At 54.3% G+C, this 16,120-nt stretch overlaps 1 protein-coding gene across 1 annotated transcript in view; it reads right to left on the bottom strand.

The window, feature by feature from the left end:
- Window positions 1-2,367: 2,367 nt before the first annotated feature.
- The window catches only part of NLRC5 (NLR family CARD domain containing 5), a 100,822-nt gene continuing 87,069 nt past the window's right edge, over window positions 2,368-16,120 (bottom strand). The window contains exons 47-55 of the mRNA XM_007466822.1: window positions 15,885-15,962; window positions 15,095-15,178; window positions 14,933-15,004; window positions 14,550-14,633; window positions 13,277-13,360; window positions 12,821-12,904; window positions 11,756-11,849; window positions 2,874-3,430; window positions 2,368-2,665 (exon numbers count right to left, since the gene is read on the bottom strand). Coding sequence (XP_007466884.1) covers window positions 2,368-2,665; window positions 2,874-3,430; window positions 11,756-11,849; window positions 12,821-12,904; window positions 13,277-13,360; window positions 14,550-14,633; window positions 14,933-15,004; window positions 15,095-15,178; window positions 15,885-15,962 — 1,435 coding nt within the window. The remainder of the gene's footprint in view (window positions 2,666-2,873; window positions 3,431-11,755; window positions 11,850-12,820; window positions 12,905-13,276; window positions 13,361-14,549; window positions 14,634-14,932; window positions 15,005-15,094; window positions 15,179-15,884; window positions 15,963-16,120) is intronic.

Below are 16,120 nucleotides of genomic sequence, written 5' to 3'. Positions count from 1 at the left end.
AAGTGCAGGGAAAGAGCCCTGAACAAGATGGACACAGGATGCCCTTGCCACTCCTGGAGCTGACCCCCGGGGAGGAGGGCAGAGAACAAGCTGACACACACTTGAATGAATCAGATGACGGCAGAGAGCGGCTAATGCCTTGAGAAAAATTAAGCAAGGTGATGTGATAGCGAGCGAGGGATCAGCGTCTAGTCTAGTTTCATCTCAGGCTCTGGAGGCACGTGTGGACAGGGCTAGTGGAGAAACACTCCAGGACATGGGCCAGCACAGCCCTCTTGACGCCACCACAGAGCAGAGGCCGGGTGGCCCAAGGAAGGGAGAGGACACCTGACTGGGAGCCAGGAGGTGCCTCGGCCCCCTGCTCATTCCTCAGGCCCTGTAGGACCTCAGGAAGCCATGAATCCTCCTGGGACTCCATACCCTAATTCTGGACAGCATGGGTGGGAAATGATCGTCTTCTCCAGTTGCTGCCTGCCAAGACCCTACGGTGACCTGGCCTCCTGGCTTCCAAGGGGCCCACCCTGTATCCTGCAGGGGACCCGGCAGGAGGGGAGGAATCCTGCCCCCTCTCTGAGGCCATATTCTCCCAGCTGGAGGGAGATGGATTCCTGAAGTGACTGCCCTGACTCAGCAGCCCCTGCAAGGGTTAGAGGAGAGCATCAGGCAGATGGGACCCCGGCCCTGGCTGAGGACTTCACAGTAGGGGACCTTGCCTGGCAACCTTGCTCCTGAGGGAATTCCTAGAGAATGCTCTTCTGTTTTCCATCACCACTTAGAGCCCTGTGAGGCCAGCCCAAGGTGGGGGAAACGGGACCACCCCACTGGATCTACCATCCCCCATGGTGTTCTCTTCAGCCTAGTGGCACCTTCCTGTTCAGGACCCTGCCTGCCCCTGGAACAGCCCAGAAGTCCAACATTTGGATTCTGAGGCTCCTCTCTCCAGGACGGAAGTGGGAGAGAGAGAAGCGAGCTGGCCTGAGGAAATCCCAGAAGGAATCCTAAATCAGTAACCCACATCAGGCTTACTAATATTCCCATGAATAACGATAACGATGGTTAACATTAACTGAGCGCTTATCGGGCACCAGTCACAGCGCTGATGCACAAGTCCTTTGTTGTCTAATTTAATCCTCACAACTACCTTTAAAGAACTACACAACTACCCTAAAAGATTATAAAGATGTACAGAGCATTGCTCTCACTACTTTACAGGTACAGAAACTGAGGCTCTAGCTCCGACCCTCTTCTTACGTCCCTGGATTTTTAATTCTTGTGGCCTCTGGGAGGGAGGTCCCATGACCACCAGTGCACCCAACTTTGCAGAACACCTGCCCCCTGGCCCAGGTTCTAGTCTCCCAGCAGCCCTGTAAACTGGATTGTGTCAAATTTTGCTTCATTTTACCAATGGAAACGCCCTTAAGCCCTAGGAGTGACAAGGCACCCAAACAGGACACGGCAGAGGGCCAGGAGAACTCAAGTGTCCACATTCTTAGCCCACAGTTCTTTCCATGGAGAAAACTGCCTGGGTGACCCCTCCCACTCCGGCCAGCTATGTCACATGCCTGGGACAGTCCCAGCACTCACTGGGCTCCATACCAGAGGAACTGCAATAAAACCACTTTTTATGTTTGCACCCAGCCTCCATATGCACAGGCCCTGGACGATTAGCCCATTTTACAGATGAGGACCTGGAGGCTCGGAGGGGAGGAAGGTCTAGGCCAGGGGCCCACTGCTGGGTAGGCGTTCAGACCCAGGTCTCCCAAGCTCTCCATTAGGGCTGTGCAGCTGCCGAAGGTTACAGCTTGGCTCCTCTCCCCAGTTACTGAAGCTGTGGGTGCTCCAAGAAACAGAAAAAGCCCCCCATCCCTCAGTGACAGCCCACACCCCTAGGGGAGCAAAAACTAAGGGCAGACAAACAAAGGGTCACTCAGCTAATTCTCCCAGATCCTTCGCCCTTGTCACTTCACCCAGTACATAACAGGGCTGGGGGAGTCCCAGACAGTAAGAAGAACTTCCACCTGGCTAAGAGAGCCCTGGGTTCCAGTGCCACCTGTCACCTCGGGCAAATCACAGCCCCTTCCCCAAAGGGGCTTGTCCAACAAGGCTGGGGGATGAAATGGGAAGAGGAAAGTAAGAACCCTCTATTTTTCAGAGAAGCAGCTCTGCGGGGTAACGAGGTACGGGAAGGAAGAGAGGGCCTTGCTCTCTCTTTCGCCATGCTCCCCCCTCCCCGCCCCCACCCCAAACGCACAGGTGCCAGATAGCGTTTGAGAAAAAACTAGTTTGCAAACACACTCCGACTTCTGGGAAGCTGCCCAGTTCCACTTCCTCTCTTTGCTCCCCCTTCGCCCGCAGGGAGCTGACTCTCTAGCAGCTCTCTGGGGCCGGGGACGGAGGGGGGTTGGGGGGCTGGGAGCAGGGCACGGGGGGCGAGGAGCGGGCCCCGCGCCTGCCCGGAGCCAGGCCGAACTCAGCACTTCCGCAGCTGTGATGGTGGCGGGGCTCCACCTTCCTGACGCCCCCAGGCGCCTCCGGGGAGGTAGGAGGGTCCCTAAACCGCTGGGCTCGGACCCCGGGCGGAGCCACCGTCCCCTCTCGGCGCCCTGCCCTCTGTTCCCCCGCGGTCGGGGCGAAGACGGAGCGCCCCCGCGTGGCCGGGTCGGAGCTCAGTCACCCAAACGCCGGAGTCCGGGTGAGCGCGGGTGGAGGGAGGGGGCTTGGGGTTCCGCAGTCCCCCGAAGAGGAACCCAGCTTCCTTCCAAGCCGCCACTGGCACCAGAAGCCGAGCCCCAAGGCCGAACTTGAGCCCTCGCGCCAGGGCGCCCCGCCCGCCTCTTTGGGGCCCCACTCACCTCGGGTCCCGCTACCCTCACCGCGCGGCTGCCGCTCCCCGCACTCCGGGCCACCGGGGCATCCCCGGGAGCTCCCCTGCTCGGCTGGGCCCGCGGGCGCGGGACAGGCTCAGGGCGCTGCCCCCGCGGCCATGGCCAGCTCGCGTGCGCTCGCAGCTGCTCGAGGTCCAGTCCTCCTCCCCGGCCCGGCGGGCAGTGGCGGCGGCTGCTGCTCGGGCTCCTCCCTCGGCCGAGGGCGGGGGCGGGCGTGGGGCGGGAAGTGGGAGGCGAGGCGGGCGCTTCCTGGAGGGGCGAGCGCTCCCACGGGCGGAGCGGGGACGATACCCTGCCCGCCCGCCGCCCGCGGCTGGCGCGCCCAGGCACTCCGGGTTGTCAGTGCCTCGGGGCCCCGAATGTTCGAGGCCAGGATCCGAGTGTCCGAACGTTCGAGGCCGGGATCCGAGGATCTGAACGTTCCAGGCTAGGATTCCGCGGATCGTAACGCAGCTGGTTCGCACTCCCCCCAGGCTGGCCTCGCCCGAGCCGCTGGCACCTCCGAGTTGCCCGCACTGTGCGCTCAGGGCTGCCGACGCGGGATCCTAGGGGTGGGGTCGGCCCGGACCTGCCAGGCCCTAGGGCGCCCTCTGCAGCCTCGACCCCAAGGGCTGTTCGACTCAACGCTGCGCCCTCGGGGGATATACCACGGGGTTTGGTTCTGGGCTGTATTGGGCAGCATTAGGCAGCATTAGGATCGCTGTGTTTTCTTTTTTTTTTTTTTTTCCCGATAGTAAAAGAGCTCGGCGTTTTCTTGTTACCGCCGGACTGGGAAGATGACACAAGCGTTATTTCTCTGACAGAGACGATAAGATAAACACAGTTCGAACAGTGCCTGGGGCTAGTCAGCGGGAGGGCGTCTAGCGGGTCCTTGAGACCTTAGCGCACCGAGTCCGCCCTTCGGCGGTGGCCTTCTTTTCCCTAGAAGAGGCACTGATTCTTAAGAAATTCGTCTGTCGCTGGGCGCTCGTGCTGCAGGCCACTCGGCAGTATTTATGTGCTCGCTCCCCCCGCCCCTCTCCCCTATCCAGTGCCTCAGACAAAGGAGCCTCATTTAACCAGATTGTGGGGGACAGAGCTGGCTCGGGGATCTCAAGACCACGTCCACAGCCCTTGGCCCTGGGGCTCACAGACTGGGCATCTGGGAGTTAACGCAGAACACTTGGGTTGTGGGTTTTCCATTCTAGGCAGGTGAGGGTTAACTGGGAGACTCACGCTGCATTCTGCGAACCTCCCTCCACGTCTGAGTCACAGGCACTTTGCAGCCTTAGAGGGCGATGCTATCAAAGATGAAATAGGGCAATATAATAAAGAGTAATAGTGGGTGGGATTTCTTTAGACAGGGAGCTGAGGGAAGGCCTCTCTGAAATGGCTCTATTTGGGTTGAGGTCTGAATGATGACGAGAGCCATGTAAAGAATGGAGAGAAGAACATTCCAAGTAGAAAAATAGTATGTGTGATAGGCCTAAAATGGGAATGAATTTGACATGACTGAGAGATAGAGAAAAGGCCAGTGTGAAAGGGGCCAAATTATGCAGGGCCTTGTAGGCCATGATGATAAAGTTTGGATATTATTCTGGTTGCAATGGAATGTCACTGGAGGTCTTGAAGAAGGGAGTAATTGGACTTGATTTCAGCTTTCAAAAGATCACTCTGGCTGGTGTATGCAGGATGGGGAAATTGGAGGAATGAGGACTAGATAGTAGACTGTTTCAGTGGCCCAGGAAAGAGATGATGGTGGCTAGGGCTATGGGTACAGCAGTGGAGATGGTGATAATGGATGGATTCGGGACCTATTTTTCAAGTAGAGCCTAGGTTTGAATGTGGGATATGAGGGAAAGAAGAAATGAAACCTAGTCTCTTCTCCCCACCCTCCCCCTCAAAACCCCGACCTCCATCCATCCTTCTTTACTCCAAACTCTCATCTTGCTTCCAACTAAAGTCCTCAAAGCCCTCAGCCCAGCTGTGGGGCAAACCAATCTAGAGGTGTTCTTAGACCCAGCTGCAGCCCCTCTTCCTCCAGAAAGCCTTTTCTGATTGATCTGGCCCCCAGAATCCCTCTCCTCTCCTGGCTCCAGAGCAGGAGAGCCAGGCACTGGGATGGATAGTGGTGAACCCAAGCAGAGAGTGCCTCCCCTCATGCTGCTCACCTCTCGGGGGCAAGACCACAGCCCAGGCAATCATATTACTGTATGAAAAGTGCAAAGGTTTGAGGCAGGGTTGTTCAGAAGACCCAACTCAGCCAGAGGAGTCAGCGAGGCTTCCTCTCAGAGACCTGAAGTATGAGGTAGTTGGGCCTGCTGAGGGGGGAAAAGATACCTGATCCCTGGCCAAGGGCGGAGCACAGAGGCCACAGGTTACAGCAATTCCACTCCGAGGAAAGGGAAATGAAAACATACATCCATACAAAAACCTGTACATGAATGTTCATTGCAACATGATTCAGAATAGCCAAAAAATGGAAACAACTCGAAGGTCCATCAACCGATGAAGGATAAACAAAATGTGGTCTCTGCATACAACAGAATAGTATTCAGCCACAGAAAGTATGATGTATATGCAATATGGATGAACTTTGAGAACACTGTGTTAAGTGAAAGAAGCCAGTCACAAAAGACCACATATTGTATGGTTCCATTTATATGACATGTCCAGACTAGACAGAGCCATAGAGAAAGAAAGCAATGATTTTAAATGTTTTAAAATTATAGTGATAGTTACACAACTGTAGATAAAACCATTGATTGTATACTTTAAAGAGGTGAATGCTATAGTATGTGAATTATATCTCAATAAAGCTTTTTTTTAAAATGTCAGGGCTCAGGAGAGCCCAGAGGTCAGTTGTCTAAGGCCAAGTGTCTATCATGGGTTGATTCTGCAGTCTGTCTTTAATCCACACACAATACAAGGCTGTTACTACAAAATGTTGAAGTCTTTCTTTGCCCTGATAGAGACTTCTCTGTGCACAATTGGGAGGCCTCAATTTCCCTAAATAGGCTGATATTAGGGTATGTGCACGCATGCGCATATGACTTGTGGATTAAAGTGACTTGAAATAGCACCACCTGCGTAGCAGGCCCTGGCTGGACTCAGGTGTATGTGAGCTGGGAGAGGATGGAGGGTGTCCCAGTTATCTATGCTACATCTCAAATCACCCCAAGCATTATCATCTCTCATGGCTCTGGGGGGCCTCTGGGCTCAGCTAGGGCAGTTCTTGTTCAGGATTTCTCAGACAGTTGCAGTCAGACCATGACAGGCCCTGGAGTTACCTAGAAGGCTTTCACACACATTTGTCTGGAAATTGATGCCGGCTGTCAGCTGGGACCTCAGTTGGAACACCTACCCGTGACTGTTCCATGTGGCCTGGGCTTCCTGGTAGCACGGTGGCTGGGTTCCAAGAATGAGTATCCCAAGGGAAACAGGTGGAAGCCTTATTATCTTTTATTGGACGCGGCTTTGGAATTCATATAATGTCACTTCTGCTGTAGTCACTGGCTCTCTCCATAGACCCCGCCCCTAGGTGAGAGGAGTGTCATTGTCATTTGTGGGAAAAGCATGTGGGCGGGGAGAGGTTACAGTGGCCATCTTTGGAAAATACCATCTGCCCACAAAGGGGGTTGATGTGGAGACACATCAGCGATGGAGACATCCCCTCATGGATCTCACGGAGAGAGGTGGGTGTGGCTCACTGCACTCCTACATCTCAGGCGTAGAGTCATGGCCCCGGCTTTGAATCTCAGCCTGTCCAGTTACTGCCTGGGTGACATCACTCAATGCTCTGGGCCTCAGTTTCCTCCTGTGTAAAATGTAAGGATGGATTTAGTATCTGGTGTCTAGCCTGGTACCAGGCATGCCTAGACCCCAGGGCTAGCATGTTGTTATTGCTACTTTTAAGATCCAGGATTGTGGTCACTCTAATGCAGGGATATCCCCTTCCAGGGTCAGGATGTCCATGCCTCCCTCCACCTCCCCAGGTCCTCCAGTCAGCCCCAGACATCTCCATCAGCCCCAGTCTTGCACTGTACTATGCATGTGTGTGCAGGGGCGGGGCCTATGGGCACAGCCCAGGAGACTTGACACCTCTGGCTTAAGGCACTCAACCTGGGGACCCCAGCTGGCCTCTGTTCTCTTGCGAAAGTTCCTCTTCTGTCACCTCCTCCTCAGGGCAAGGTTGATTTCTGGGCAGCCAGGGCAGGGCTGGGGCTTGTGTGGGATGAGCAATAAGGTGTGGCTTCCAAGGGCTGAAGGGGAGGGAGGACTCCAGCTCTGGGGGGCTTCGAGACACACTGGGGTGGTGGGGTGCTGTACTGGCGTGGCTGGGGGTTGGGAGGAAGACCAGCTGTCCCTGGGCCCAATCCTGGGAGGATCTGTACCAAACCAGCCACTGCAAGGTCTTTTCTAGGAAGCTCTGGATGTGTCCAGAGGGCATACAGAGCTCTGGCTGGGGCCACCGCCCTCGGGCCTGGCCTTGGCCAGGCAAGGGAGGGGCTGGGGGGGGGGCCAGAGGCAAGGTCAGGAAGGTCATATGGCCCTCTCGCCTTCCTGGGGACCCTTCTCTTTGAACATACAGACCCACAGACCAGTTAAGTCCCCAGCCAGGATCACCCCAATATCCTCCCTCCCTTAGTGTTCCAGAGTTGGAATCTGAGCTCCACTGAATGCTTGCTGTGGAATCTTGGGCAAATCTTGTTTCTCTCTGGGCCTTATTCGTAAAATGGAGGACATTGTTATTGAGGTTGTGGCTATGGGTCTAGAGGAGGTCCCAGAGGGTGAAGCCCTACAGAACTGTAACCAGGTGAGGCAGGAGACAGAGGATTCAGATCCCACCTGAGGGAGTGTAGAGATGAAGCATAAGGTCATCTTTGCAGCTGGAGAAAGTAGGTCCTTGGGCTCTGACTCATTTTGCTTGTGCCCTCACTATACAGATGAGGAAACTGGGGCAGCACCTGTGGGATTAAGAGTCACAAAATTTGAAAGTTGTTGAGAGAGCAGATCCTAAGAGTTCTCATCTCAAGAAAAAAACTTTTTTTTTCTTCTATTTGTATCTTATAGGAGATGATGGATGTTAATAAACTTATCATGGTAATCATTTCACAATATATGTAAATCAAGTCATTATATCACACACCTTAAACTTATACAGTGCTGTATGTCAATTATATCTCAATAAAACTGGAAAGAAAAAAAAGTTTAAAAAAAAAGGTCGTGAAGACCCAGGTTCAATTCCTGGTGCTACCACTTACTAGCTTTCACTTACTATACTTTCACTTACTATACTTTCACTTACTATACTTACTAGCTTACCTTTGGGCAAGTTAGGAAAAATCTCTGGGTCTCGGTGTCCTCATCTGAGAAAGGAGGGTCACCAGGATCTACCAGGACAAAAAATAAGGTAGGTGCAAAGGCTTACCTCGCCTCTCTGAGGGGCAGCATACTCCAGACTAGTGGGTCTCCAATGCTGGCTGCACATCAGAACCACCTGCAGAGCTTTCTAAATACCACTCTAGTCTTAGAAAGGCAGCTTTAAAAGCTCCCCAGGTGATTCTAATGTGCAGTCAGGATTGAGATCTACTCACTGGTCTGCAGTTTCACTAAGTGTGGGCCAGCAGCATTACTTGGGGGCTTCTTAGAAATGCAGAATCCCAGGCTCCGTCCCAGACCCGCTGAATCAGAACTTGCAAGTTAACGAGATCCACAGATGATTCAATGCACGTTGCAGTGTCTGTGACTATGATTTTTCAGTTCGAGAGGTACTGGCCTGGACAGTGGATTTCAGACACGTGTATGTTTAGGGGAAGGACAGAGCGGGCAATTTGGGAGGATTTGAGACCGGAGTGGGTGGGAAGGAAGATTCTGTGACTCCCATCAGAAAGGTGGATATTCAGTCTGTAAAACCATAGGATGGAGGCCAAGTGACAAAGCAGCAAAATGAGCTGATCCCAGCCTGGCAGTTAGACATGGGAACTTACCAGCCCGATTACCTTCTTAGTGGGAAGACTCACGCGTAGAAACAGGGAGCACCATTTTGATTACACTGCTTACTGGCCCAGAGCCTTACTTTTCTTTGAATTTTATCTGTTTTCATAGATCTGTTTAAACTGAGCTTACCTTGGGAAGGAAAGGGGCAGGGAGACCTCATCAGCATGGGGTAGAAAAATAGTCCAGGCCTCCAAACAAGTAGGTGGCAGGAAAGGAAGTTTCTTAATGAAATGAGCATGGTGACCGCACCTGACTTGGGCCCAGGCGGCTCTGCGGTGCTGACAGTACTGTGGTGTATTTCAGGACAGCTGCTGCAAGTTTCTTGGAGTTTAGAACTTGGGCAGAGCTAAAGGGGAAAGAGGAAGGGAAAAGGAAAACAAATAAGCAGCAAATGAAGTGTCTCTGAGCTCTGGGCTCTGCGTGGTGTGCGGTTCACCTGGGCTGGAGCTTCTGGTCGGTACTCTGTTCCTTCCTCATCTGTGACCTCCCCGGTCGAAGGCTCCTCAGGCTTTGTGGAATTCATACTCCAGTCTCAGGCAAGGGGAGGAAGACGTGCAAGCCTCCTTGGCGTGAAGGTGCACCCTGATGGCCTTGGCATCATTTCCCAGAAGGGAAAGACTGAATTGGGACTCAAGGTTTCCAGGTACCTGCCCATCCCCTCCCCCAGGACCAGGCTGATGGCCCCACTTGATGCCAGGTGTGCCCTGATCCTGGCCCGATAAAGAGTGTCCCTGTGTGAGGTGTGGGTGTTTGGCACTTGGCTGGAGGACTTTCTCCTCATGCTTGGCAGGGGACCGAGGACAACATGGAGGGTGGCAAAGGTCAAGGCCAAACCATCCAGGTGAGCCACAAGCCGGCTGGGACATCCCAGGTTCCCAAGCCAGGTGGGAACAGCCCCTAGCATCACTTCCTAACTTCATTCTGGGTACAGTGGTGAAGTTATCTCAGGACTCGCCAGTGGGCCAGCCTGCCCTCCAGTGGTGCTCAGTAGTAACTGCACCCTCCCCGCTCCACTTTTCACAGTGGAGTGCAGCTCTGGAGGAAGGCTCCCCAGATATGGACTTGTTCAACCCACAGGTAGGTGATGGAGAGGCAGTGCTGTTCTCCTGCCATTTCAAACACCTCTTCACTTCATACGACATTCAGCCCTAAAAGGGAAGAGAACGAGCTTGTAACCAGTACCTGCTTCTTCATACTAGGGACTTTGTACGCTTTGCTTCCCTGACGCCTCTGAAAGTCCTGGGGGCCAGGGGTGTTACTAACATGTACAGAAACAGTTCCTGGCCTTGAAGACAGGCAGCAAGGGGTCAAGTCACATTCCATTCCGTGCCCGTCTGACTTGCAAAGCCATGTTCTTGATGTACCACCTGGCCATGGAAATCCTTTAGCCAGGAGTTCCCAGGCTCTCACAAGGACCAGGCAAGCAGCAATAGTGAGAGGGGATACACTGGGGAGTGGTGGGGACTGTGGCAAACTGAGGGATGTGCGCCACATCTAAAGGACACAGTCAAACATCCCCAGCAGATTACTCTTGAGTGGGAATGCTGGACTAGCACCTACGAGAAGCTGAAAATCTGAATTTTGGGTCAAAGTTCCCAATTTAAAATACTGACAGTTAAATCAGAAAAGAGTGTAAATATAATGCAAGCCAAACAAAGACTGTTTCTGACACTATGGGCTTCTACCATACCCTCATGGTGCAGGTGAGCCCTGGAGAGAGGTCATCACTTGCCCACGATCACATGACCACATATAGAGACAGAGTCTGGACTTGACCCCATGCCTCCTGACTCCCAGGCCAGTGTTCCTCTCAGCATTTCTCTCTGTAGTCTGCCCTGCTCTCCAGTCCCCAGGGCAGGGGGTGAACCACTTCTGACTTTGGTGAGGTGGTGGGACACATCAGACTCAGTCTAGAGGCTGGAAGATCACCCACATTTATTGGTTAAACTTGGCTTACAGTGTAGCAGGGCCACACTTTGGCCCTCTTGGAAGTAATGAGAACACTGTGTAACACATGCAGCCCCTGGGAGCTGACTCAGATTCTGCTGAGATAGTGGCTTGATCCAGTGGCCTTACCTGAATATTTTGGCAGTCCCCACCCCCTGCACCCTTAGGCATAGCTTCGTCCCTTACACAGCACGGACTGGGCCTGTCCAAGGTCAGGCTGGCTCTACCTGGACCTGGGCCTAAAGTCCTTGGAAACTAAGGGAGAGTGGGTGATCCAATTCACAGATGGGAAAACTGAGGCTTGAGGCAGGAGGATACTCATCTGGAAGCCTCATGGCTAAATCCCTGGCTTGGCCCATGGCCTTGGCCCTCGGGCCACTGGGCTGGTCAGTGATTGGATGCTCTCCCTATCCCATTCTGGGCGGAAGACATTTTCTGGCTTAGCTGCTCTGGAAATGCAATTTATAAATACACACTTGGTTTAAAAAAGTAATAAATTAGATCTTGGACCTGCCTGAGGGCATCTGGCCAGCCACATGGCATGGACATTTGTCATGTCTTATACATCACATGTAGTGCTAAGACCCATGACATTAACCCACAGGCCACACTGCAGGTTTCATGCAATGTCACATGTAATGCTGTCACGTGTGACCTTCTGTATCACGCATCACACCATGACATGCTCATTGTGTTACATGTTTCTTGCTGGTCATGCATGTCCCACGGTATGTAGGGTAGTCTATTGGCTATACTAGACTCTGTTTCCAAAAGGTCCTCCCCGAAGACTGTTGCAGGAAAAACCTGTCTCTCCCTCGTGGGGCAGGGTACAGGCACAGCCAGCTGAGGCTCTCTTCCTGAGTCCTCTATCCCAGTGGGTGGAAGCTGGCAACACTCGGCTGCATTCGAAAGGTCTCGAGGGGCCATCAAGTGCTGTGAGGGACCTGTGGCTGGTTGTCGAAGAAAGCAAAGTCCAGCCTGGGCTCCTGGCTCTGCAGACGCTGGGCCATGTCCGGGGGGATGGGGTTATTCCAGAGGCTGTGGGGCACAGAGACAGACTCTTCTCAGCACTGGGAGCTGCTCACTTATTGTCTTGTCTCTGCCCTCTGCCCTCTGCCCTACCTACAGATGGGGAAACCAAGGGCCCAAAGGGTAAGAGCTGTTTCCAGAGTTACCTGGCAGGCAGCAGCAGGTATCAGGCCAGCATGGCTACCTTAGGGAGATGGTATCCCCCATGCCCACCCGGAATTCTTCCACTCAATCTTTTTTTTTTTTTTGGCTACAATGCACGGCATGCGGGATCTTAGTTCCCTGATCGGGGATCGAACCCATGCCCCCTGCAGAGGAAGCATGGAGTCTTAACCACTGGACCGCCAGGGAAGGCCCCTCCACTCAGTCTTCTTCCCCGGGAGCTAGCTTCCTCCCCAGGCCATGCTCATATGACACATTAGACAAATAAGGAAAAAGCTCCCCTTCTTTAAGACACTTTACTTCCATCGTCTGAAATTGTCATAATATATTGTTTTATAGAGCAAGGCACTTCACTACTACTAGAAACTTGACACGTCTACTATGTGAGTGGTGTCCCTTAGATGCAATACCCGGAAGTTCAGTGCGCCACCTATACAACTGTACGTGGCAGCCCTGATGATAGCTACCATTTTAAGTGCTTACTATGTGCCCGGCATTGCGCTCAGTGCTTTATATAATCATTTACTCTGCAGAGCACCTCTCTGAGGTAGATACTATCACTACCTCCATTTTACAAAGGAGGAAACTGAGGTTCAGAGAGGTTGAGTTACTGATGCAAAGTGATGCAATCGGCAACTGGCAGAGCTGGGATTTGATCCAGGTCTGCTTGCTGCCAAATCCCTGATGGTGCAGTCCAAGTCTCTTTTGATAATTCCCGACCCAGGTCCTGCCTTCTCCTACAGGAGGTGCCTTTACGTTGTAGAGGTTGGTGTGCTCACCCCAGCCCCAACCATCCCTGCCCCTGCAAGTCCTGTTACCGAATGACTTGGATGCCAGACCCCTGCGCCAGCCCTTCAGCCAGAAGCCAGGCTCCATAAGCTGTGATCCGATTCTTCTCCAGACTTCCCGACGGATGGCGATGGCGGAGGAAGGGGAAAGAGACTGACGTGAGACGGTGAGATGGGGAGGAGGCGGCCGGAGGGGTGATTCCCTGTGTCCCTTTCCTGTGCCCAGTTGGGCGGGGGGAACAAAGGCTCCCCACACACGTGCTTAGAGAAACTCAACATTCAGCAGTGCAGCAGGAAGACGGAAGGCCGGGACCCAGGGAGAGCTAAGCTTGACAGGGACTTGGAGTGGACCGGAGTGACCAAGTCCAGGAGGGCTTCCTGGGAGTCAGGGGCCTGACCCAGTGGCCTCTTGGCTTTCCCCAGGACACAGGTCCCCCTTTGGCCCTCCCCACCCCCTTCTGGCTTCCCCGGATGTGCCCCTCATACTCCATTCTCTTCAGCCGGCCCATCTGCGGCAGGACCCGGGCCAGTTCAGCAGCTGCCTCATCCCCGAGCAGATTCCAGGACAGCCTACAGGGTAGGGGTGCCAATGTCAGTGGCAGGAGAGCAGTGAGGGTAGAGACAGGGGGCAGGTGGGGAGGGCTGGGGGCCACGGGGATGGGGGAGCACCACGGGGTCCTGCGGGCCCTCCCTGAAGGCTCTACAAGGCACAGGAGGCTCCTTCCTACCTCCCCACCCCATTCCCGAGCTGGTCATCCCTCAGAACCCAGACAGCTTAGGAGCTGGCTGTCCTGAGAGTTCAGAACACGAGGTCTGTGGAAACATCATGATCCAGACTTCCACCGTGCATGTGCCTCCATCCTGACTTTGCTACATCCATGTACCGCCTATATTATGTTTCATATTTTTCTTTAAATCAGTCCTCCGTCCCCTCTTTTTTTTTTCACTTTAAGAAACTGATCTTAGGAAACATTTATCACTACTATCAATGAAAGACTTGTGTTAAGGACCCTAAGTAGAAGGTAGTTACAAGGATAAATACAGTGCAAACAATGGTATCAACTTCTAGCTGGAACCTGCATCCTTCCTAAGGCGCTAACCCTGTGGTCTGCCTGCTGCTGGCTAAAAAGGGATAATCAACAGTGTTTGGTGAGTTAGCCCTGATCTGAGACTTTCTCTTTGGCATAAAGTAATGAGAAGAATTAAAATCTTTAGGATGCAAACCTAAAATCTTGTAATCCCTTGTGTCCTGTACTTAAGGAAATCCCATTTTCTTCCACCATGCTCAGGGGCCCAGGCTAGTCCTGGCAATCTAGTTTATCCCTGAGGCAGTACTGCCAGGCCCCAAGGTCCAAGCACCTCTGATGGCCAAGAGGGAGGTGGGCATGGCCAGTGGGCAGGTCGGGGGGCCTGCTGGTTTCAGCCACTCCTCACTACCAACAGGTGGCTCGTAAATCAAGGCTCCATAAACCCGGTGAGATAGTCTATCCAGACGCTTCCCAAAGGGACAATCGGGAAATGGTCCTAACCATCTCCATCTGGTCCACTGCCCCCTCACCCTCCACAGGTGGGGAAACAGGCAGGAAAGGGTGAATGGCTTAGACAAACAACACTCGCAGCTCAAGTGTTAAAACTTCCTCGAGAGGAGCTTTGAGAAAGAATGACCTTCCCTGTACAAGATGGGAAGACCTCCAGGGAGGAAGGAACCAGACCCCCAGGTGCCCGCTTTGCCCAGCTCAGGGCTCTCCCAAGCACTCACATGATTTCTTCCAGGGCGGGACAGAGCACAAAGCTGGCAGTGAGGGGCTTGGCAGTCTGGTTGTCAATCTCACACGACACCAGGCTGGAGACGGAGACAGAGATGGAGAAGGGGATGGGATGGAGGTATCTGAGTCAGGGGCACCCTCAGCCCAGTGCCCCTCTCCCCTAGTGCCCCAATCACAGCAGAAGGAAGCAGAGTGGCCAGCATCTGGCGCAGGCTGGGAGTCTTAGGAAAGTGCCCCCTTATTTTTTAGTTCCAGGCTCCCCCCATACCTGAGGCCTCTGTCACTTCAAAAGCCTTCCCAGGTATCAGGCTCAGCCAGAGAAGGATTGCCCCCTACTGCACCCCAGCTCCCCGGGTAGTCAGAGGAGGCTACTTACTCGATCTGCCGGAGCAGTGGGAGCCCCAGACGGAAATGTGGGACCCCTCCGGCCAGGTTGTTCACTGCCAAGCTGCAGGGCAGGGGAGACACCCGTGAGAGGAAGCCCCAGACCACCCCCCCAGGCCTGGCCCCCTGCCCAGGCTCCGCGGCCTCTACTCACCTGATCTCTTCCATGTGTGGGCATCCATCCAGGGCCTGGCCCAGGCTCAGTGCTCCCTCTGGGCCAAGATGACTGGATGGCAGGCTGAGGAAAGGGAAAGGGTAGGGGGAGCCTGAGGGACCAGGTATGGGAACTGCGGGGGCTAGATCCCCCCACCCTGAGCCTTGTCTCAGGCTGCACTGCCAGACCTTAGACAGTCTCTGGGTAACTGCCACCCTAACCCCTCTCCCCACCCACATAGGACCTGGGTGGGTATCAAGGGCCCTGGCTTTGGGGTCTGAGATCCCAAGCTCAAGGCCTGGCTCCTTGATGTATTAATAGGGTAAGCTTTCCACACCTCTCTGGGCTTTAGTTCCCTTGCCTGGAAAATGGAGCAAGTAGAAATCCCGGCCTCACAGGGCTCAGATGAGACCATGGACATAAACTGTAAAGTAGCAGGTCACTTCTCCTGCGTAGCCCTTTGCTGACACTTCCTCACTCACCCTCGGAGACTGGCTCACAGGGTACGCTGAGCTATGAGGAAACTGAGACTCAGAAGGGGCAGGGGCTTGGCCAAGGGCTCACAAGGGGCTGGTGGCAGAGCCAGGACAAGGCTGGGTCTCCTGATTTCCCTGCCCCAGGCTCCAGAGGCAGGGGAGAAGCAGGCGGGGGAGGGGCAGCCAGCCCCAGCACAAGCCACAGTTTCCCCTAAGGCAGGGCAGCTCAGCTGATGGGGGCCTTGGTCCCCTAGTGCTCCTGGGGGAACCACTCCCGCTAACCCTGCACACACCGCGGGCAGGGGGCCACTCACTGCAGGACCCTCAGGTGCCGGGGCAGCCCCCTGGCCAGCCCCAGGGCTGTGGGGTCTCCCAGGGTGTTGCAGCCGAGCCTGGAAGAGGAGAGGGGATGAAATTGAGCACCAGGCTGGCCTGCTCCATACCCCTGCCCTGTGCCCACTGGGGGACCCAAGGGCCAGGTGGCCTGCGGGGACACAGAGGGCAGGCCCCCCCCCCCCCCCGCCGCAGACCCACACACTCCCCCGAGTCG

Source organism: Lipotes vexillifer, unplaced genomic scaffold (genome assembly GCF_000442215.2).
Source record: "Lipotes vexillifer unplaced genomic scaffold, Lipotes_vexillifer_v1.1 scaffold130, whole genome shotgun sequence".
NCBI lineage: Eukaryota > Metazoa > Chordata > Mammalia > Artiodactyla > Lipotidae > Lipotes > Lipotes vexillifer.
This window is presented reverse-complemented; position numbering and strand designations above follow the sequence as displayed.